The sequence below is a fragment of the Camelus dromedarius genome, chromosome 6 (assembly GCF_036321535.1).
Source record: "Camelus dromedarius isolate mCamDro1 chromosome 6, mCamDro1.pat, whole genome shotgun sequence".
Classification (NCBI taxonomy): Eukaryota; Metazoa; Chordata; class Mammalia; order Artiodactyla; family Camelidae; genus Camelus; species Camelus dromedarius.
In genome coordinates this window covers 44,623,340-44,646,362 of record NC_087441.1, presented here as the reverse complement: position 1 = coordinate 44,646,362, position 23,023 = coordinate 44,623,340, and the positions used below count along the sequence as shown (strand labels likewise).

The 23,023-nt window shown below is 44.3% G+C and overlaps 1 protein-coding gene across 1 annotated transcript in view; it reads left to right on the top strand.

Annotated features, from left to right (window-relative positions):
* The window catches only part of LOC105097150 (coiled-coil domain-containing protein 162), a 95,048-nt gene that overhangs the window by 41,567 nt on the left and 30,458 nt on the right, over nucleotides 1-23,023 (top strand). Inside the window, exons 13-19 of the mRNA XM_010989653.3 lie at nucleotides 2,419-2,557; nucleotides 10,754-10,907; nucleotides 12,462-12,557; nucleotides 13,613-13,768; nucleotides 18,113-18,342; nucleotides 19,192-19,330; nucleotides 20,491-20,611. Of these exons, the coding sequence (XP_010987955.3) occupies nucleotides 2,419-2,557; nucleotides 10,754-10,907; nucleotides 12,462-12,557; nucleotides 13,613-13,768; nucleotides 18,113-18,342; nucleotides 19,192-19,330; nucleotides 20,491-20,611 (1,035 nt within the window). The remainder of the gene's footprint in view (nucleotides 1-2,418; nucleotides 2,558-10,753; nucleotides 10,908-12,461; nucleotides 12,558-13,612; nucleotides 13,769-18,112; nucleotides 18,343-19,191; nucleotides 19,331-20,490; nucleotides 20,612-23,023) is intronic.

Sequence of the window (23,023 nt, the reverse complement as noted above, 5' to 3'; positions counted from 1 at the left end):
ATTTCAGAGCTGTTGGGAATTAGATAAAATGATTTTTATATGCTTTTTTATATGCTTTAACATATTTTCTAAAGAGTCACTTCCAATTTTGGCTGTGTTCCTCCTGCTTGACTGAGGAAGCAGCTCTTAGACACCGTGGATGCTGTCAAACCCTCTCCTTCCCTGAAAGCCAGCAACAACCTGGGGGAAGCAGGGGATGTAATTAGAATGTGGGCGTTTGCACTGTGATTTCCCTATAAAGGATTAGGAGGGCAGTTCAAACCTGATACGACCCACTGAGCGTAGGGTTTCAGGACCAAAATGTACCAGCTTTGAGGATTCACACGGAGGCAGGGCCCCCTGTGATTCCTCTCTCTCTGTCTGATTTCCCAAACGGAAGCCTCATGGGGAAAGGCCCAAGAAAAGGCCAGTTTGTTTCCTGGTGTTGCCTGGTGCAGGGTCTGCCCCCAGCACCCCCACCACAGCCACGTGGCAACCATCCTCACAGACAGGCTGCCTTCCCTGCCTGTGCCCACCACCTCCCCTTCCACTGGGCAGTGTGACCCCGCAAGGGAGGGAGGCCTGACCGAGGAGTATTATGTGTAAGTACAAAGCAAGGAAAGGGTAGGCCCCACCTTCATTTTAATGATATGTATTTCAATTTTGCTGTGAAGTGATTGTTCAAATGTGCAAATACAGCATTATATAAACAATAATGGAACTAATGAAAAGAAAAATCACCTGTAATCCAACCATTCTAACAAGTGAACTATTTTTATCTATTTTTACTTCCTTCTAGCCCTTGCCCTAATACATTTCACAGGGCTTTAATCACAAGATATGTGCAAACTCTGTATTCTTTTTGCATTGTCATTGCATATAAACCTTTCCCCTGATTGCTGCCTTGTCGCCTGACAGAGTGTATTGTTCATAGACCAAGCACACTAGACCTTGAGCGAATAAGGCTCACTGACTACCCCTCCTCCTGTCCACCACAAAGTTCTTAAAGTCCTTGTTCAATTTGCTCTGTGACTCCTCTTCTGGTGAAAGTTTCTTTTCAGCCCAATATGACCATCAGATTTATAGGAGTCATAAAAATTCTGACAATTGGCCTCAATTCTTTTGTGGCTAGAAAAACACTCCAGAAACGCTTTTCTGTTGTGTGTAAGACATCAAATGGATATGAAATCTGAACTGCTCATCTTTCCTAAAGCCAAAAGAGTATACTGCAAGTACACGTTAACAACCGTTCTCAGACCTGATTCTGCCCTGATCAGACTCTCATGGATGGTGTCCTTGCTCCTTCATTTCCCCTTCTTTCCACGCCAGAAATGAGGGAAGAGATCCAGTACCCAGGCCAGATAGGGTGCAAGGCTGCTCAAGTCAGGACAAGCTGTTGATATCGAGTACCTCTGGAAATGCCTCATGGGTCTGCTATCTTACTTCTGCCTTGGGCTACATATAGGCCCGGTGACCAATTTCCACAGTCCTTCTTGTCCCATAGCAGGGATGTCCTCTCAAGTAGAAAACTACCACTCTCCTTACAGGGAGTTAATGAGCATGACCAATCAGCTGACAATCTAGGGGTCCTGGAAGTGAGGCCCACCTATCCGCCTCACCAGTGCTCCCTACGGGCTCGCGTTCTTGCTGTAACTCTCCCATTTTGAACAACTCATTTCCTGAATCAATAATAGAGACGCTAGTACAACCATCTAGACTCAAACAAGTATTGAGTGCTCCAAGGGCACTTACTTAAATTTCCATTCAAAACACATATAAATCTGTTTATATGCAGTGGGCTTTTGCAATAAGGGTCCAAGAAATAAGCCAATTGAGAATCTCTCACACCTACTCCTAAAATCTAGAATCTCCTAGAAGGATGTGTGTATGTGTATGTATACATGTATGTATGTATGTATGTATGTATGTATGTATGTATGTATGTATTTATACTTGCCTTGGATGGTCGAGTCTTTTTTAATTCATGAGCCATTGACAGGATGAGTCAGTGACAAGGCTGATTTGGATGGCATGGCTATGTGAAATGAGTGCTGGTTTATGATCTATAAAAATTTCAAACCGCCAATAGATCTCCGAGGCCTATACTTTCCTGTTTCTTGTACTTTCTCTTTTTCAAGCTATGTGAAGTCTGTAGCCTTGTAAATTTTGAAACTTTCTTTCAATAGTATGTTCTTAATCTGCTGAAAAGCAAAGCAAGTTATTACATTCCTGAGGAAGGAAGGAAGGAAAGACAAATCAGACCTCAGGTTCTAGAACATAAGGCTTTGCTGATCTTGCAAAACATAATTAGTATACTCACAAAGAAAGGGAAGTCAATTTAGGTAAAAAGTTAGCTTTGGAGGTGAAATGATGGTTCATAGGGCAGCTAGGGTAGCCTGTATTTCACACTGTCTAACTAAAATGTTGTCTGTCTTCTAGCGTCTGAGCTTCAAGAGCTGCAGAATATGATTGACAGCCTCCAGAGCCCCCAAGACCCCACCCAGGTGTCCCAGGCCCTCCTCCTCCGAAGGGAGGTTATGTTTCTGCAGTTTGATGCTGCAGTGAGGTACCTCATCCGGTAAGGGCTGGAGTGCTAATCCTGTCCAGTAAATTCTGTGGGGCAGGTGTTTCTGAGTGATCATGGAGGGAGACCACACTTGTCACAATTAGATAATGAACTTAAAATAGTCAGGGGCACAACCTGATCCAGGACACTGCGGCTGCCAAACATGTTCTGCGGCAAAGGCTGTCCCTCATGGTGGACTGTGTTCCTGTTGGACAATAATATTCTTGATTTTATTAAATGTGATTTCAATACAGTTAGTTTGCATAACAACAAGATGTTTTATGGAGAATCATATTTTTTATAGTTTTGAAGATGATTCTTCCTAAGAGTTTTTTGTTTTTTCAGCCCCTTAATTACCTTTCAAAAGAGCAGAATTTCACTGCACATCTGAAGCCAATGGAATTGACTACCTGAGTTAAATTTATAAATAAATTAATTTACCTCTGGCCTTGTAGGTATTAAACACTCTGCATACAAAAATAATGTTTGTTTGGCTAATTAATCATGGCTGATGAGAAAATTAGTTTGGAGTGAGAGTCACAATGTTTCTTGTATAAATAATAAGTTGTGTGTGGAAAGGGACAAGGTCAGGCCTGAGGGTCTCTGCTTATTCTGAAATTGTCAGAATTAATTAACTTCATTTGATTAATTCCCAGTGTGAGTATTTAGTCCATGAGGGGGACCTGGGGGGCAATGCTCTTATCCGTGGATTATAATGGCTTCCCACCGTTAGCACAGGCGTCCATAGCGAATGGAAATGTGGAACACGTACTGAGCTATATTTTCTTCTTTCACATTGAGTTTTCTTTACTCTGAGCATTAGGGGACCCGATTTAGAATGTAAATTCGGCAGGACAAAAAAAAAAAAATCAGGCTCATTCATTTTCTTTTGATTGACAGCTTTCAAGGTATATCTTTGTCAAGCTGGTAGGAGATAAAAGCTCTAACTCATTGTCAGCATAGCCATTCACTAGCCCTCTGGGCTCTGAAATCCCAAGTCAGAATTTGCAAGGAATTTACATAGCGTGAAGAAATAGGACTATATCCCAGAAGTTCTTTTTGGATTCCAGCTGCAGAGGGTTCAGCTTGCCTCTATTCTCCCAGGAGAACCACTCTGCTTCCCTCAGGAATTGCTTTGCGGGGTTTTCTTTGCCCGGGCACAGTCTGCAGGAATGGAGGGTACTGGGTCCCATGTCTGGTTTCAGATTATTCAGTATATTTTTCAGAGGACCTCAGGGAACCACCCAGGATGGTATACCTCCAGGAGTTCTTCACTTATTGTATTTCCTCCAGACTTTTTTCTTCAGAGCTTTTCAGGGTGTGTATGTGTTTGGAATCACTAGCTGTTTGCCACAGCTAGTATGTGGCGGATCAGAATTAGAACCCCGGTGCACTTGGCTCCAAAGCCTGAGAACTAGGATGGATGCCAGACAGCAGCATATGGGTGGAAAGAGAGAGTCTAAAGAGAAGGCAGGAGGTCGGAGAAAAAGAAAAGCTGAAAAACAAATGTCACCCCTCTTGAAGATTTTACTTAGTGTTGAACTTGCAAACAAAGAGTCATCCTTAGATAACTAAGAGAGACAGGAAGCTTAGGGAAGTTCCCACACCCTTCCCAGAGCTCACCAACTCTGAGCAAACATGACTGTTTACCCCAGGGAACTTTTTGCTTGTGTAAACTGAAGGGTTCTCCAGAGTTTGAAGAGAAGGAACTGAACTCTTACCTGGAATGAGATCAGCACGCTTCTGTAGACTGGGGGAGGTGAGGAAGGGTGTAGGTCAGGGACCACAGGACAGTGGCCCCGTGGAGTCCCCTCATAGCTGGCCCCTGCTTCTCTGTGGCATAGATCAGCTCAGGTTGTAGGACAGATGCATGCTGCTAAGCATAAAAGTTTCTCTCTTCTCCGGTTGACCTGTCCTCTGCCAAACGCAGGCAAGAGCCTGATGGAAATCGGTCTGTCTCCCAATGGTAGCGTCCACCAACCTGCAGGAGTTTTTTATTAACCAATGCAAGAAATGCCTGAGGATTGAGCTTATCTTTAATTTCAGGTGAATTAACTATTTGCATTGAAGGTAAATGCTTGAGTGCTTCTAATCAATCTCATCTGTTTAAGTTAGAGACAAGCGAGCTACTGCCACAGGCCCCTGCCTGACTTTGTAAGAGTGGCTATTATGTGTTTAAATGATTGGGGGGAAAATTCAAGAGTAGTATTTTGTGACATAAGAAAATTATGTGGAACTCAAATTTCAGTGTCCAGAAATGAAAGTTTTGGGAACACAGCCAGGCCTACTCATTTATGGATAATCTCTGACTACTTTTATACTACAACCACAGAGTTGAATAGTTGCAACAGAGATCATATGATCCACAGAGCTGAAAATATTTACTCTCTGACCCTTTAAGAAAGAGTTTGCCACTCCCTGATTTAAAGGATTGAATTCCTTTGAAATTCAAGAATGGAGGGAAAAAAAAAATCTTCAGAGGAACTCTCTAGAACAGGCTAAAAACCTATGGCATGAAAATGTCACTAATCTGAATGTATTATTGACATTCAGAGTGACTAGTGTATAAAGGAGAAGATTGTGGAATAAACCGGAGGTGCAGTAATTTCCTGCAGTAAGCCTGATTTAGGGGTATGTCAAGGGGTCTCTCAAGAAGCAACACCAATTTCTTAGTCCTTGAATTTGTGTGGATTTTCTCTTCATTTCTCAATTTAGTTTTATGCTCATCAATTTAAGTGTCTCTGAACACACAGATATTACAGTGTGCTTTAGGGTTCTCTGGAGATTCCTAGGAGATACAGGGAAGGCCTCATGTGTGCTGAGCCTAGCTCAGGACCACGGTCCTGGTCTCAAGTGTCTGAGAAGTGAAGAGCCACAACTTTTGCCTGGCCTCCCCAGGCCACTTTGCAGGTGTGTTTTGGTCTTCTTTATATCCTTGCATCCAGGAAAAACCCTTGCATTTGCCCCATGAATTCCCTGCTCCTGATGGCTAGAGCCAGCTTGCCTGGGATCACGCTGTGGGTAGCTGTCTCACACACGAGGTGATTGGTGATCTAGGAAACCCTGGACTGCTTGTTGACAGTCAGGCAGCTGGAATGCAGCAGAACAGTTTGGAGACTGTGGTGCATCTCTTCTGGCATTTTAGTGGGCTACTGGGGAGACCTGACTTTATTAGGGGCCGACAGTTGGCAGATTCACCACGTCATAAGCAACAAGCCAATCTTTCATTCCTATAGGTTTTACTGCTGACAAGCTGCGCTGATTAGACCCTCCCCTGCAGAAGGCACAGGCCAGGGCTTACCAACTGAGGGTCTGAGTGAGTTGTCACAGTAATCTGTTTTCAGTATTTCTAAAGGCATGATGAAAAACACATTTGCCCCAAAGTTTTGCTGGTAAGGAAAATATCACATTTCTTTCTTTTTAAAACTGAAATCATAAGAACCGAGTGAGATAAGGAGGAGAGGGAACTTTCTTTGGTTGAGTTCCCACCACATGCCAACTCTGTGGGATAGCAATGATGTCATCATTTTTACAGATGAGATGATGAGTCAGAGAAGTTGTGAAACTTGCCCAGGGTCACACAGCTTGTTGTAGCAGAACTTACATTCATACAGTTTTTCTGACTGCAGAGCCCTGTTCTTCCCTTTATATCATGTTTCTTCATTTCTTCCTATAGCTCAGAGCTTAGGCTGGATGAGTATGTGGTTTTGAGTTAAAAATAGGAAAATGCTTAATTTGATAGAAAAATCTTTCAGAATATGGGGTCCATGGAGAGGAAGGAAACAAAAGAAGATATAGGACTTAAAATGTTGGTTATCATCTTGAAACCCCTTTCCTTGCATAGCATTACACTGTACAGCTCCCTAATACACAGTTCTGTTCAGAAGGGAGATGAGTGTTGTGGGACACAACAGGGGGGCCCGTTGGTGACATGGTGATGTGCGGGTTGGTAAAAGAATTTACCAGAGATAAAGTATGGGAATAGAAAAGGAGTTTATTAGGGTACGCTGCCATAGACAACAGCGGGCCACACAGGCGAGAAGTGTCTGTGTGAGCACCAAGGGCCGGTTGTTGGGGTCTTTTATAAGGTCGGGTCACAAGGTGCCTGATTGGCTTGTGCACAAGTCTCTGATTGGCTGTAGGTGAGGTAAGAGGTTTATGGTCTGTGAAGGACGGTGGGGTTTATGACTCTCATAAGGGCTGAAATAAGCCAGCCTGAGCTATTGTGAGATTAGGCATCAGCTAGGGCTATTAGTTTGTTAGGGCAAACATGCCCAGTAAAGAATGTACTTTATCTGTTGAGGAATCACAGGCAGATCTGAGAGCCCAGGAATGGGGGTCCTTGGATTTAGAAGAATATCAGTTGGCCCAGCAATGGATCCTGCAAGGACAGTGACTAGACTGAAAAATCAGGAAAGTGAGGAAAAGGATAACCAAGGATTTGATCAATGGTGGTGCCTGGACTCTAACTCTGATTCTCTAGAGAATGTATCATATTCTATGATTCTGTAGCTTAGGATAGCAGTCATATTAATGTCTGATGGATTGATATTTTTGAGTAGTCTCCAAGCATCTATAAATGAACAGATCTAGTATGTGTTTGGGGCTCTAAAACTCTGCCAAGAATTGTGGTGGGCTTTGGCACTTAGTAGTTAAAAGTTCTGCACAAACTTACCAAGATAAGAGAGTATGTCAGTGTTCTGTGTTCTTTTCTGTGATGCTCAGTGCAGTGTAGCCACAAGAAGAGACAGAAGAGAAACTCAGGAAAATTAAGTTTTATACTCTCAGTTCCTAGAAACAGGCATCGAGCCATGTCACACATGGCCACGTGGATCAGGAGCAAGGAAGGGTGTTGAGACCATGGCCTGGAAAGGCAAGGCAGGGCAGGGGAACAGTTTAGGATCAGCTAGTTTGGATAATTCCAGCACGCTTTGGGCTGTAGGGGTGGTCTCTAGTTGCCCGTACACTAGCCCTGGGATGATTAAAGCAGAGGAATATTGCCTCCTGGATTGCAAGGGTCTGAGGAGGAATGGCCCAGATTGGCTAGTTTATGTATCAAAGGCATATTCCTTGTTGGGTCCTCAACTATCTCTAAGAATTGGCCAGCGAAGGAGAGGCAGTCTCTTCCCAGCCAGCAGAGTTTTTTTAGATGTCAAAACATCATAATAACCAAAAAGTAAATTTTAAAATATAAGCAGTGCAGTCAAGGATTGAATAGTAAGATGTAAACAAAGCTGGACCCAGAGGCTGAGGGAGAGAGAAATAATTCCACAGATTGGTGGCCAAGAAGCGCAGGAATGACATGGAAGGAGCCGGCCATGGAGAGGCTTGAGGGGTACTGGGGTTCTGTGCTCTTAATTTAGGCTGGAAATAAATGTCTCCATTAGAATACTCTGCTTTTTGGTACTGTCAACTGAAGAAGAAACTCACAACCAGAAATTGTGAGTTATGTCTTATTCAGGACCTTACTGAGGACTATAGCCCAGGGGATAGCCTCTCAGCTAACTTTGAGGGACTGCTCCAAAACAAACAAACAAAGAAAAAACCCATGTAGTTGGACATTGAAGGATTACCACTAATCACAAAGAAACATCTCAAGTTAATGATTTTAGTGCTTGTCTATGTATGGGAAGATGCAACAGTCTGGGCTCATTGAAATCATTCCTTGGATATGCATCTTCACCTTCCAAGGGCCAGGATCCTGCTTTTTTCCATCCTGAATTCTCCTCAGGGCACACCGTCTCCTCATGGCTGCGGGGGCTGAGGGTTTAATAGCAGGCAGCGTTCATTGTTTACTGAAATGGCAGGCCACATTTTTTGTCCGAAGTATCACTGTTTTAAGAAGATATAATACAACCTATAAGGGAGATGTGTATGTAGAAAGTGCCTTGGGAGGAAGATCAGAAGAAGAAGGTCAGGAGCAGCTGGATAATGAGGTCTGTCTCACTGGTCCCTATTGGGCTGGAAGGTCAGAACCACGTAGGTCCCATCTTTGCATCTCGGATGTATCTTCCTGTCCTCGATACATCACTGTCATATGGCTGTTGAGTGAATCATGGGTTCCTTGGCAGGGCCCATTGAGAATCAAGATAAAACATGAGAAACGGGAGAAAATGTTTATCCATTGAGCAACTCCAAACTCCATCCTTGAGCTAGCAGGGGAAATCAATGATTTTGTCCAGTGTCTCAGAATGTAACAGTATGCAACTATCTTTTGTTAATTCTCACTAATATGTGAAAAGGGTGGTATGATTTTTGCACTAATGCAATGGTTTGATGTAAAAATTTAGAATTCCCTTTATCTGTCTTTGAAATTAAGTTCATAAGCCCCTACTTCTGCTGATGGCAAAAAGATTAAACTTTCTGATTCCATGTCATTCAGCCACATTTAGAGTTTAAAAGTGATCAGTTTGAGATCTAAAATCAGTTAATTCAAGATTATCCCCTCTTCCCTTTGTTTTAATTGCCTCCTTTTCACCCTGTTGGTGAGGAAAGGATTCTGCACCAAGGTTATGGGGATGGCCAAATACATGACCCTAAACACTGGACAGATGAGAACAGCAGCATTTTCTTAGTGACATGTACTCATAGCCGAGGGGAACAGAACATTGCATGCCATGCAGGGCCGTAGAGTGTTTGCACTTGTGCAACTAGGGGCTCGGGAGGCAGGCTTTGTAGTAGGAGGGTGTGCTGCCTGCTGGTCCCCACAGGGGGATATGATTGGTTTGTTTGAATAATTTTTTGTTCAGCAGCGAACTGAAACCACTCCTTAGGGATAAGCGGGCATTGATTGCACTTGGTCCCTTTGATAAGGGAGCTTGTTTGACAAGAGCACCTTACCCCTGTAAATTGAGAAGGGGAGAAAATGTAATATTGGACCTTAACTTTAAGCCTTACACCACACCCTCTCCTCCTTCATCCCTCTCAGAAGTGCCTGGGGGTGCTTATAAATCATCCCAGCCATTGAAGAGGAGCGGCCACCCCACCCATCTCTGTCCAACCCCATATCGCCTCTGGTCAGAGTGCTGCTCAGCACCCCACCTGGATACCCCTTCATGGGGTCTTAGGCACTCCCCAGATCCTTCCCCAACACTGTGTCTGCTGGTCTCTGTGAGGCTGCCTCATTTCCCTCAGTGCTGATGTCTCCCTCAGTCATTGCTAATTTCCTTCTTTTTGATGTCTGCTTTATGCTTGACTTGGGCCAAGCCCATGAAGGATTTAGGCAAAAGATGCCTTCTGTTCTGGGGACCTTAGGCCACTCCCTCCAATTTATCCTGTAGCAGAATCTTTTCTTAGGCATCTACAAGATCTAAGCTCTAGAAACAGTCTTTCCTTGCTTGCTAAACTCATTTCCTTTGGGGCAACAAAAGGATTGTGATTTATCAAGCATACTTCCTTCTCTGTGACTTATGGTACAAGTTTCATGCTCTAGTCTTCAGAATTTTTAGTTCCTGATATGCAAAGCCAAGTTTTATTCAAAACAAAACAAGAAGGTTTCAATCTCTCAAACCCCAGGCTCTTATTATTCAACTTAAAATTTGGTTTTACATATCAACAATTGCTGTCTCAGCTATTGGTCTTAAAATAACTCAACAATCAACATCTTTGTTCTAGAGCTACAGCTGAACTGTCCAATACAGTAGCCATGTGTGGCTATTTCATTTAAAAGTTTAAAGTAATATTGATGTAGACGAAATAAAACTTAAAAATCAGTTCCTCAGTCACAGTAGCCACATCTCAAGTGCTCCACAGCCACAAGTGGCTGGCGGCGACCATGTTGGACAGTGAACTATAGAACATTTCCACATCACAGAAAGTCCTATTAGACAGTGCTGATCTGGAGGGTGGCTGCCTTTCCCGTGAGGACAGTGAACTGTGAGAGTGGAGGGCAGTGTGTAGAGAAGGGGGAGTGAGGGATGGCTGAGGAAGAAACTCATTGCTATCTCAAAATGTTACCTTGCTACAGTAACCTTGAAGACAGTTTTGAGCTTTAGAAACTTAAGTATATACTTTTTAAAATTTTTTTGTTTCACTTTTTTTGGGGGGGCAGGTGATTAGGTTTATCTATCTACTTATTTACTTAATAGAGGTACTGGGGATTGAACCCAGGACCTCGTGCATGCTAAGCACACACTCTGCCGCTGAGCTATACCCTCCCCCCACCCCCAAATGACTGCTTTTAATGAGATTCCCTCCGTCTTTTGGTAGAAGAACATTTCTGACAGCTGGGAATGCTCCTGCCTACCAGTCTGTCACAGACGGCATGTACCATGGGTTGCCACCACTCAGCAACTCTCTGGTGAAGAGCATTTTTGCTTCACAGCTCAGCCTGCCCCCACCACTGGATCCACAGAGCCTCCAGGTGTGTTGAGAGCTATTTGTATCTGTGTGTGTCATCTTGTCACTCTGTTTCTGTTTGGCTTAAATTTTGCAGGGACTCTGTGTGCCTAATGCCCTGCAGCCTTGGTTGGCTCCCCTTCCCTCGCATGGTAGGGTGGCCTGGGCCCCATGGGCCGCTGTTAATCCCAGTCAGAGGCTCTGCCTGCAAACTACTCCACAGGCTAATTGGGACCACAGTTTATCTGCTCACAGCTGGTAGCAAAACCAACACCTGATCTCCTCCATGTAATAGATAATAATGATAGCAATGATGATGCATAAATTAGGCCAGCAGCTGAGTTTTGAACAGCCCTGGTTACAACATGTGTTATCAAAGGTAATCCTGGCCAACTGTCATTGCTCCCAGACACCAGCTCTATTACCCATCTTCTACAACTAAAGAGTTTAGGGTTGAGAAAGGCCAGAGATCAGACTGCTGGGCAGCCACAGTGGCGCTGGGTCACAAACTGCTGTAGTAATCTATGGCCTGGTAGCAAATTACCCCCAAACTTAGCAGATGAAAACAATAAACATTCATTATCTCAGATAGTTTCTGAGGTTCAGGGGTCCGGGAACAGCTTAGCTAGGTAGTTCTGGCTCAGGGTCTCTCCCCAGGCTGAGATCAAGAAGTTCCATCTCTTACTGGGAAGAGAATCAAAGACTTTGTGAACATATCTTTAAAACCATCTCCCAAGCCCAAGTCTTTTGATTCCAAAACCTCCAACTTAATGTTTTTATGTTTCAAAGCTAAGCCAAGTAATGCCGACATCAACTCCATATAAGTCCCACACTTCTACCTTCCCTAGCTACAAGCCAATGACTCTTGACCCAACCCTACCCTTATTTAAACCCAGAAGACAGAGTTGGACCATGGCCATTCGGCCTGCTCCTGCTGCCTTTGTGTGCCTGGGGTCAGGTGGACACGGGTGTCCTGGCTCCCTGCTACCTGCATCTACTCCAACTCTAGGAATTGTCTGAAGCCAGTAGCAGGTCTGGAAGTGTAGAATGGGGTCAGATGGAAAAGCCCACTATATCCAAGGCTGCATGTGGCTCCACAGGGAATAGGCGATGCCTTGGCTGTCGAACAGTGACGTGCAGAAGATAAGAGGCCCGTGTGTAACATTATGGCATTGGTTTTGAGTTGTTACATAGAACTGTAGCACAATGGCAATAAAGGGCAAATTTTTAAGGTTCTTAATGTTGAGAAAACTTGAGTACATTCACTTCTGTTGATTATAAATATGTTCCATTGGTTTTATACTATTCTGGGACTTCCAAACACTGGTATTGACTAGTACTTCATTTTAAGTATCCTTCTGTGTTTAGCCACTTCTGAAAAATCAATTAAAAAAAATAAGATTACTTCTCTCTCCTCTGCATCATTAGGGACCATCCTTCAATAACTACTTCTACATAGTAAATAAATCATCACACAGTGTTTTGGTGTGCAGACACAGACGTCTCATTCACATGTAGATGTCTATTATTTATGGATACAATACAGCATTATTGTATTTATTATTCGTTTCTTCTTTAGGCATTTGTGCTGTTCCCTTGGAGAGCATTTCTGGAAGATGGAGGACCATTTCCACTTATGAGTAGCAGCCCAGATACCCTAGAATATAATATGCAGGTAGGATAGATCTTTCCACTTGTCACAGAGGGAACTAAATGCAGACTGCAAAAGGTATCTTTGGGTCCATAGGTCAGATCCTTCCTACTCTGGCCAGTGATAAATAATCTATGAGATAAGCAAGGTGTTTGGTTATGAAGCTATAAACCCAGTGCCACAAGGTGAGTCATATTTTCTTGTGGCAGAAGAAAATCATGGTTTCAGCTGGCATCAGCTGTGTAGCAGCTGAAACTCCCCAGGCCAGTAATGATCTGAGGGAGCAGTTATCCACTTCCAGCCACCCTCCAAGCCACTTAGAGAAGCTCCCAGGCTGACAGCTCAGAAGCCTATGACTCCTGACCCACCTACAGTGGTAGGAAGAAAACTCTTTAAGTAGGACTCAACAGGAGAATTTCTTTCAAGTATATGTTTTCCTTCTGATTATTTAAGCAAATATTATTGTGTTTTTATTTAAAAAACAGAAAAGTATTAATAACAACATGAAAGTCAATCATAAATTTGCTTCAAGATAATATGGAGGTTGGGAGGGCTGGGACGGGGCAGGACTGGCCATGGCTTGGTGGTTCTTGGGACTAGGTGATGGGAACCATTCTGTTTGTTTTTGTGTATGCTCAAAAGTCTCCATAAGTACAATTTTTTAAGTGAAATGGTAAGAATGGTTTAAAAAATCAATCATAATCCCCCACTAGGAGACGGTCACAGTTCATTTTGTGTTTTTTTTTTTTCCTAGTATTTTCCCTGTGCTTACATGTGTTTAGATCTGTACTTTTAAAGGAAAATTGATATCACACTATACATTCACCATGTACAGACACAACTATCAGTTTTAGGAAACTTGGACTTCCCTACAGAGCCAAAAGTCTGAGATGATCAAGGAGGACTTTGAGCTAGAAACGTTGCTCTTATTTTTATGGATTTTTTTTTCAATAGTTGAGAGGGCGGGGCTTGTAAACACAACTACCCCTAGTTTTCCTCCCATAAAACCATGTGTAAGGGGTACCTAGAAGACTTCAGAATGGATGTTTTGGTTTCGTTTTGTTCTTTTTTGTTTTTAGCTATGCCTCTGTAGGCTGAGTGACCGCGACCTCAAGGTGGCTCACGGAGAACTGGTGGGCATGCAACTGCTAATGGAAGATGTACTTCTGAGCAACTATCATGTGATCATGGAGGGTTCCCCAGGACAGCAAGTCACACTGGACAAAAATATACAGGTATCCTTGGTGAACAGTCTTCATAATTGGCTAATGCTGTATTGCACTGAGCACTTTTCTATTTGAGAGGTGGGCTAGAAAGCCACATCTGTCCCATAGCCTCTTCCAGGGTCCCAGGACTGTGCCAGTGCCACACGGGAGCAGCAGTGAAGCAGGGGTAACCAGTGAGAGCCCCTCCAAAGTACTTTCCTTTACAGTATTCAGTGTAATTAGTGGTATATCCATTTCTTCTAATTTTAAAAGTAGAACAAACTTGTGAGGGGGTCCACTGAAACCAAATGGAACAAATACTCCAACTGGCTGCTCTTCCTTGTGAGTCACACATTTAGGACTGGAGTTGGAAGGACCAGAGGGGTTGATAGAGGCCCTAAGTGAACATCTCCCGCCTGGGTCCAGTCTTCATCACTGAACTAACCTATGGACTCCTAGGCAAGCCTCCCTTCTCTGGACTTGTCCCTCTGAAGCTGTAAGGTACCAAGAGCTGGTAATCCACCTAGTATCATAACTTGAAATAATTTCTGCACATATGTGGAAACAGACAGAGACTTGTCTGGACGCAGGGTGAGCTAGCTCGTGCCCGATTTAAAGAGCCCCCTTTTCAGAGCTTAACTTTCTGCACCAGCCATCTCCATTCCCTTACTTTCTATCCACTCCTTGGAAACTGCAGTCTGACTTCTTCCCATCTCACCACTAAGACTACTCTCATCAAGGCTCCATGGTTCTCGTCACTAAATCCCTTGGTTTCTTTTTAGTCGCCTTCCAACCTGACTCCTTGGCGGCATCTGACACAGGGTGTCCTTCTTAAAGCCTCTCGGCCCTTGGCTTCCAAAACACAACTCTCTCCAATTCCTGCTGATATTTCTGGCCATGCCTTCTCAGACCTCTCTGCCAACTCTCCTCCCTCTGCCAGTCCTGAGGGCGTGGGTTTCCTGGCTCTGTCCCGCTCCTCCTACTAAAAGGGCTGCATCCTGACTCCATGACTCTAGCTGCTTTTGTTTTTGTGCGCCCATTACTCCCTAAAAAGACATTGAAAGGTAGAGTTTACAGCTGTGTTAATACAAAGAAAAAATATATTAATATGGTACATTAAAGCATTTTATTTAATGTGAATGTCTTTTTTCTGATTTTAAAAGAAATTAAAACATTTTGTGGGCCCTAAACACTGTGCCTTCTGTGTGTAATCAGTGAGTTGGCCCTGAACACCATTAACATCATTGTCTATGACTGAGATCTGTTCAGAGTGTTTTATTAATTATTAATTCCTTCAGTTCTCACAATAATTTCATGAGGTTGATGCTTTCATTATTCTCATTTTACAGGTAAGAATACTGAGACACAGGCTAAGTGATGTGCCTAAAGTCACTTGCCGAGAGAGAAAGGAAACCCAGACTCCAGCCTCACAGTCTGGCCCTGGAGCTCCCTCAGAGTCTTACCTGCTGTGTTGTTCCACTCCTCACCCTCTCCCAAGGCAAACCCATCTACTTTTATAACTGTGATGGCTTTACATATGATGACTCCAAACTCTACATGTCCAGCCCAAGCCTCAATCCTATCAGATTCATATGTTCAACTGCCTTGTTCCATCTCAGAGACAATGTGTCCCAAACTGAGCTCATTTTATTGCCCCCAGACTTGCTCCTCCTTCCTTATTCCCTGTCAGTTGACCACCACCTGTGCAGCCACCCAAGCCAAAACATCTGGACACCCATCTTTGACTTCTCTCTATCCTACCCCACCATCAGACACCAAGTTTTACTATCCTATTATTTTAATATCTTTCACGTTTTCTCCATCCTCCCTCCCCACCCCCTCCACTAGTCCAAATCGCCATCATCTTCTCATGCTGGGCTGTGATCATAACCTCTACGTGGACTCCCTGTATTCACTTTTCCCTCCTTCACATCTGTTCACCAGGGTGATATTTTTAAATGTGAACCTGATTATGTCGCTTCCCTCCTGTAACTCTTCAGTGACTTCCAAATGCCCTGAGAATAGAGTCCAAGTGCCTCAGACAGATCTTCATGACCTGAGTCCTGCTAGTCTCTCTACCGCCAACTTCTTTCATTTTGTCAAATGCACCATGCTCTCTCCTCAGTACCTTCATGCATACTGGCCCCTCTGGTGGAACACTTCCCTCTCCTCCCACTCTCTGCTTTACCATCTGATTAACTCCTACTTGTCCTTCAGGTTTCAACTTCCAAGCCACTCTTTAAGAAGTTTTGTCTGATTTCCCACCTTTGAGCCATGCCCCTCTGTGCCAGTGAGGGCACACCCGCTCTAAGTAAGAGTTGTTGTACTAGTCTCAACTTAAATTAGAGAGTGTATTTGTCTTTCAAAACAAGTCTAGAAGGAAGCAATTCTGGTTGGTGCAGGCACCCAGCTCTGCCATCCTGGGCGTGTCAGCAAAATGTCTCCCTTATCTTGTTAAGGTGAAAACAGGAATGAGAAAACTGTCTCCTTAAGGAGTTTTATCTTTTTATCAAGGAGGGAAATCTTTTTCCATAAGACTTCCAGTAGATTTTTCTTCTGTCTTACTGGCTAAAACTGCATCACAAGTCCACTTCAAGCCAATTAGTGGAAAAGGAAGTGTGTTTAGAAATGCCATGTAAATTTCACTGCAGAATTTGATGCTTTATCTGGAGGGAGCATGTGCAAAGCTGGTACTCAGCCAAGCAGTGTCAAGATCAAGAAGTATGCCAGGCCCTTTGGTCCCTCTGTTTACCCTTTTTTGGCTCTGTTGCTGATGGAGTACCATCTTTCCCTGGCAGTCCCACCCTCCCCCACCCGGTTCTTTATCCTGTCTCCTGTCTCTTCTTGCATCCCTTAAAACACTTAGGGAGAGAAGATATCTCTGAATGTGAATATATTAACAAGGTAAGTTTGTCTTAAAATTATTTTTAATTAGTTTTATTTTATGATTGGCTTTATTTAAGAGTCTTTCAATATTCATAGACAGTAGGAAACACTGGAGTTTGTACTGCCTATGACTTAGGACTCCAGGTTTCCTGTCCCAGCTGTGCCTCTTGTTCTGAGATCTCTTAGACTTCAGTTGCCAAGACTCACAAGTGAAGGTGATGGATGATCTCAGGGACTGTAAAACTGCCCCAGTAGCCCTAGGTTCCTCGAGGGACTTTGGGGATTTTTGAGCAGAGGGGCCTGTATGTGGGCTGGCCCTCCTTGTCACCAGGCTCAGCCTTGGTCTATTGATATTTTGGGTCACTGAGTAAGTAAGATACATATGCTGAAAGGTTTCTGGGGATAAAATAAATCTGGAAGTGCATGCATTAGCTGCTTGTTGAAGAGGTAGGCTACTAGGTGGAGGGGTTGCCAGCTGTCAGTGGAGTTTGCTTTCCCTCTGCTGTGGGTTTTGCTTGTCAGCACTTCCTCTGACCAATGCTCTTTCTGGCAGCCCTGCTTCCCTCCCCCAACCCCATATATTAATATGTTGATAGCACTGATCTGGACCCAGTTACACCAGGTGGTGGTTCTTCCAGTTCCTAGCCAGGAAACTTGAGTGTCCAAGGTGGTGTTACCTAAATGTTCTCTGAGGCCTTTCTGGTCAAAACACCATGGTTCAGATTTGCCATCTTCGTCTGAAAGGAAAGCTCCTGTTTCTGTGACTGAGACACTGGCATCAGACCAAGGGCCAGATGCAGGTCCCCGTTCTGCCTGTTACTCTGGGTAGCCCAGCCCTCCCACCACAGGTGCGGGAGAGCAAGGGCCTGAAAACCTGGTTTCCTCCACATCCTCCAGGCCTCACAGCAGCTCCTCCACAAGCACTCATATAAGGAAAGCACCAATGAATCAATGAACAAATCAGAATTTTAAAGAAAAATTGCCTATTGAATAATAAATTCTAATCAAGAGACATGTTCTCTGCCTAACTTTTAAAGGGTGGGAGAAAGAACAGGAGATAAGATAAGCTTAAGTTTCCATTTTCTTACTCATAAAATGGATAAAATCCCCAATTTAAGGCTATGTTATAGCTCTACCATGATGAGGGGAGTTAAATCTTGAGTGTGTCAGAGACCATTTTCCAAGATGCAGAGGCTCAATTTTTCTAATACAGATAAAATGTTAGCACCCAAGTAGAAGAGTTTTAAGTGAGTGGTTCAAGAGTTAAGCAGAAAGCTGGAGTGGAGACATTTCTGTCCGCTGTGTTTACTGTCTGTTCAGGAAGGATGCTTCTCCTCCCTAAGCTCCATGTGGGCTGCAGGCCTGTAAACCATTCCTCCCAGAGAAAAAAGTCATTCTCCAAAGACTTCATTCTGTGTGGGCTGCATGTAAAAGGTTACCCTGTGCTGGTCCATGATCAATACAGAAGATTTTCTCTAATGCTTTCAGCCAGATTTGTCCGGAGTGCCAGGATTTAGAAGTCAGTTCCAAAGCAGCCCAAAGGCATCCGAGCTGCTGGGGGGCCCGTGCAATGCAGTGATGTCCCTCGCTTTGCTGAGATCATTTCTGGTGCTGTGGAAGCAGCTGGAAGTGCTAAAGGAGCATTGGGGCCGACTGAAGCTGCGAAGCCAGGATATCAATTCTCTCTCTTTCCACAAACAGTTCTTGGAGCTCTACAGGTGAGTGTTGCTGAGGGGGAAATTCATGTGAACCTGGGGACTGGCAGATTCCTGCCCTTGCGCGGGGAAGGAAGTTTGGTCTATGAGTCCAGAGGAAACTGGGCGGTATGTCTGCAGAGACGGTGCTTTACAGGAAAAGCTGGATCCTGTTGACTGCAGGGACGGCGCCGGAGGTCACTGCAGCACTGTAGATCATTTACCCAGAGTCCTGTCCCTGGGAGCTGGTGTTTCTGAAATGTCCCTGCAGTGCTGACTTTAAACATTTTAGCTCATAGGATCCCAGTGAGCATTGGGTGGGTGGGGTAGGGGGTCTTGCTGTGACCTCCTCCCTGTTCTCTGCCCCGTTAGACCCAAGTCAGAGGCTCTGCAGCCAAAGGTACAACATGGGGCAGCGTGAGGTCTTAGGTCTGCCGAATGCTGGGTGGTTTTCGCAGCTTCAGGCCCCGGTTGGGATGACTTAGCTGGCAGATGCCATGTGTCTGTTATCAAACCAGCATTTGCTAAGCACCCACCCACCACCCTGGACCTTACTAAGAACACAGACGCTCACGTTGGTGGCCTAGTCCAAATTGTCTAGCTTATGAATTATGACAGTCAGCTTTCCTGGTAAATAGGAAATAAAAAGATGTGTCCATATTTTAGAAAATGACTGAAATTAAATGTGCCCAATGGGAAAAAGCCTCAAGATTTAATATTGACTAAGGGAGTGGCAACCGTGGTGAGTTTAGATGTCAGTGTGAGTGTCTGTGATGGGTTGGAGGTTTATGCATGATGACAGGAAACAGAATTGTCAGAGAATCTGAAAGAGAAAAAATATGTTTGCTCATTTCTGCCTCTCTTCTTTACTAGAACGGACATTCTCTACCCCAGCATGAAAGCCATAGCTAGGCGGATGGGGAAAGAAGATGAATTTGAAGAACTTATAATAAGTAGTCAGTCTATTCTTCCCCCCAGAGGATCTTCAGAAATTGAAATAAAAACTCAGCAGGTATGCAAGGCTGTTTTGAACTTGGCTTAAAAATTTACTCTATGGCATTAGCATGTGAAACTACAGCTATACCCAAGTGGTGTTTCTTTCTCAGAAGTGAAGTGTAAATTGAGCGTTTGTAAGTCGTTGAACAGACGCTGAGGAAACTAAGTGCTTAAAGGCACATAGGGCTTTGATTAAGCAAATAACCACCCCTAACGTCTCAGTTCTGTAAGTCTAGGTGTTCATATTTTTATTTTCCTCAGATTAAAGTGCACCAACCACCATGAAAAAAACAATAGAAAACCATAACCACTAGCATCTGAAACATAAAATCCAGCATACAAGTATCCACCTGCCACAACACACACACCCATGGAGATGGAATGTTTAAAATAGCTCCTGTGATTTTTTTCCTGAGAACAACACAATTTATGCACAAGCCTATATGGTGTGTGTGTTGATGATCTATTTGAAAAGGTTGTTTCCCAAGTGTTTGTTCCCTTCGGTCCTGGACACGGGCTCTGCCTGGCTGTGCTTATTGTAACAGGGAGCAAAGACTCTAGCTGGCCGGGTGTCGATGCAGAGGTGCATGTCCACTGAGCAGCATGGAGGACTCAGCACTGCTCCTCCTCAGCACAGCCCCCAGTCCTAAGCCCACTGCTAACTCTTCTGAACTCTGGTTCGTCTCTAGTACCTGGGGTCCTCTGACAGGAGAAGTGTGGGCTCTGCTAGCATACTGGGTAGAGGAAGGGCCCACAGATATTGGAACAAAGTTTTCTGTTGATTGTGTATGGAGTTAAATCTTCTTGTGAAATCCTCCTTGGTATCTAAATCGAGTTTCAAATCTAAGCATTTCTCTTATAATAATAGCCCATGAAATTCCTGGCCACATTTAAAGACTCCAAAACATATGAGGTCACTTCAGATATTGAGCACTTTGCAATTTAGCAGAACTTGGTAAAAGGGGGTCATATTTTATCAATCAAGATGTGGGCCAGGAAGAAAAGATGTTGCTCTCCAAAAAGGTGTATCTACCCAACTCAGGAACCCAAGAAAGGAATCCTTCTTCCCTGAGAGACAGTAGCTGGCAGGACCCAGCCCGCGGCCCTTCTGCAGGGATTTAGGAGCCGAGAGTGTAAGCTGAAAGTGGAGAGTGACTCTCAAACTTCTTACTCTAGCTTCAGAAACTTCTAGAAAATCTTGAAATTCATATGATCCAGGAGGTATTAAGAAAAGTAAACAGAGAGAGAGCACTGGTTGTGTCAGAAAAGTCCAAGGAGCGGCATACTCTCCCTACAGGTAAAGTATGTTTATTTTAATACTTCATAAAACAACATTTTAATTATTTTTTCCTAATTATAAAATTCACGTATCTGTATTCATGGCTTAAAAACAAAACACTACAATCCCCAGAAAATTGTATAAAAATGACTTCTTAACACTGTGGCCCGGAGAGGAGTACTTTTAACACTTGGATAGATTTTCTTCCACTTAAAGGGCTTTTAAATACAAAATATTTGTTAACTTCAGTCTCAGTGCTGCTGATTATCTTATAACTGAAATATAGTTGACATGGGAGAAACACATAACGCTTTTCTTATTTGTAATGTGTATATATTGCCTGTGTGTGTGTGTGTGTGTGTGTGTATCACAAATATATATATTTGGGTGGGAAGGCAATAAGAATTGTTTCCTTTCTTCTGAGATCTAAAGTCAGGGTGACTTCATGGGCAAGTGACCAGTTCACTCCCTTAGGACTCACACAGGGGCACTTAGGGTTTAATGCTCTATAGGTGCCATCTTGAAACTCTTCATGTTAACTCAGAATTTGTATTTGTATTTGGCATCCAGTGACCATGCACTAAAGGCTTGGAGCCTGGGCTCATGCTGTCCCACCTCCTGCTGCCTCCTCACCTTGCCAGGAGGAGTTCTCAGCTGCCTGATCCTCTGCTCTCTGGCACTCCACTCACCCCTAATCTCCCCATCACCATTCCTATCCAGTAATCACTGCCACTCTCCACCCTGGTGGGGGCCTCAGTGCAGCGAGGGTCGGGGTGGGGCACGTGTGCCTGGCATTATCTCAGGGATGCCAAGCTGGCAGCACCATAATATGTTTGATGGTGACACAGTGGGATTGAGCCTGCTGCCCATCCCTGGGTACCTAGACTATCCCAGGGCAGAGGTTGCAATGCCCTTGGGGTTGCCCATACACAGTGGGTTGGAGCAGTGGGCCCATGGGAAGGAGAGATGCTCAACTTCTTTGCCCCCGACTAGGACATGTAGCCTCAGTCCAGTAGCTGGTAGACCACATGCATTCAAGCGCCCAGTCATAGGTCAGTGCCTGTAAAAGTCATACTTGCCCTGCAAGCATTCTCATGCCCTGGGAGTTCTACATTAAAAACAAATAGAAACACCATGACAGGCCAGGAGAGAGACTGCAGAAAAAAGAAAAACACTTTGTATTTTAGTTACCTATAATGACACCTCTTCTCCTGGTTTTTGAACAAGAAGGCCTGCATTTTTTATTCTGCACAGTGCACCATAGATTATGTGACTGGTCCTTTCTGAACTACAGTGACTTCTAACTCCTACTAATTCTGTAAGAAAACCCACAACCTTTGAGCTGCAGGGGAATTGTCTGATTAAATTAGGTTTTCCTTTTGAGACAAGGCCCACAGACATTATAATGTTAATTAATAACCTCTGTCCTCGTCTAAGACATTGTCAGTTTATCGGGGCTTGGAGTAACTGTGTTCTGTAGGTAGGACTTTGGGGTAAGGCTGTGCAGTGGGAGGGCGAGCCTGACCAACTGGGCATCTGAATGTCACCAGAGAGCTGAGCGTGGTTGAGCTCTGATTACAGAACACTTAACGAGACACAAAGCATCCGTTGTTTGTGCTGTGTCTGCTGCATCCAGGAGGCTCCCTTCCAAGTCCTTAGAGAAAATCCACAAGAACATAGCAGGTGCAACTGTCTCCGTGTTTCGGGTCTTTGGCTCTTATGAGACGTCAGGTTGGGGCCCAGGGGAAAAAGCTACTTTGCTTCGCAGATGTACTGTGCGCTGCCTTGTGCAGGGTGTTTGTCAGCTGACCTTGGAAAGGGCCTTCAGGCAGGAGCTGAGGGAAGGCAGGCAGGGTTGAGGGGAGGGTAGAGTTATTTTTAACAGTGGTAAGGTTGATATTACTAAATCTTACCTTGGCTAGAGTATACTGGCCAATTCTAAAATCTTGTTTAGAGTCTATACTCATAAGGCTTTAAAAATAAATGCCAATAGTGAGAGCATTTTATAATTGTTGGGTTTTGTTTTGCATCTGTTCAGTATGGTTCAGCATGGAGGCCTGGGTTTCCTCCTGTACTGAGTTCCCCCAGTACAAGTGATGGAGTCCCCACTGTGTACCAGGGCTGCTTTTCTATACACTTCTTTGACTTAGTCTTCCTGAGACCTCTGTGGGCTGGAAACATGGAAGAGGGTGCTCAAACCATGGAATTCCCACTCGCCTACTGCTTGGCTCAGCAGCAGGAAGCAGCCGGGGTGGATCAGGCTTCCAACGGGGGCTGCTTCTTCATGCAGAGACCACCCTTTGTGGTCAAGTTTAGCTTGGGGCCAGGGCTTTCTCCAGAGGGAGCCGGGAATGGAGGGTATGGAGAACAGGGGACATCGGAGGCTCTTGTTCTTCCCTCAGGGTCTCCTTTCTCCCTGTTGTCCCCTCC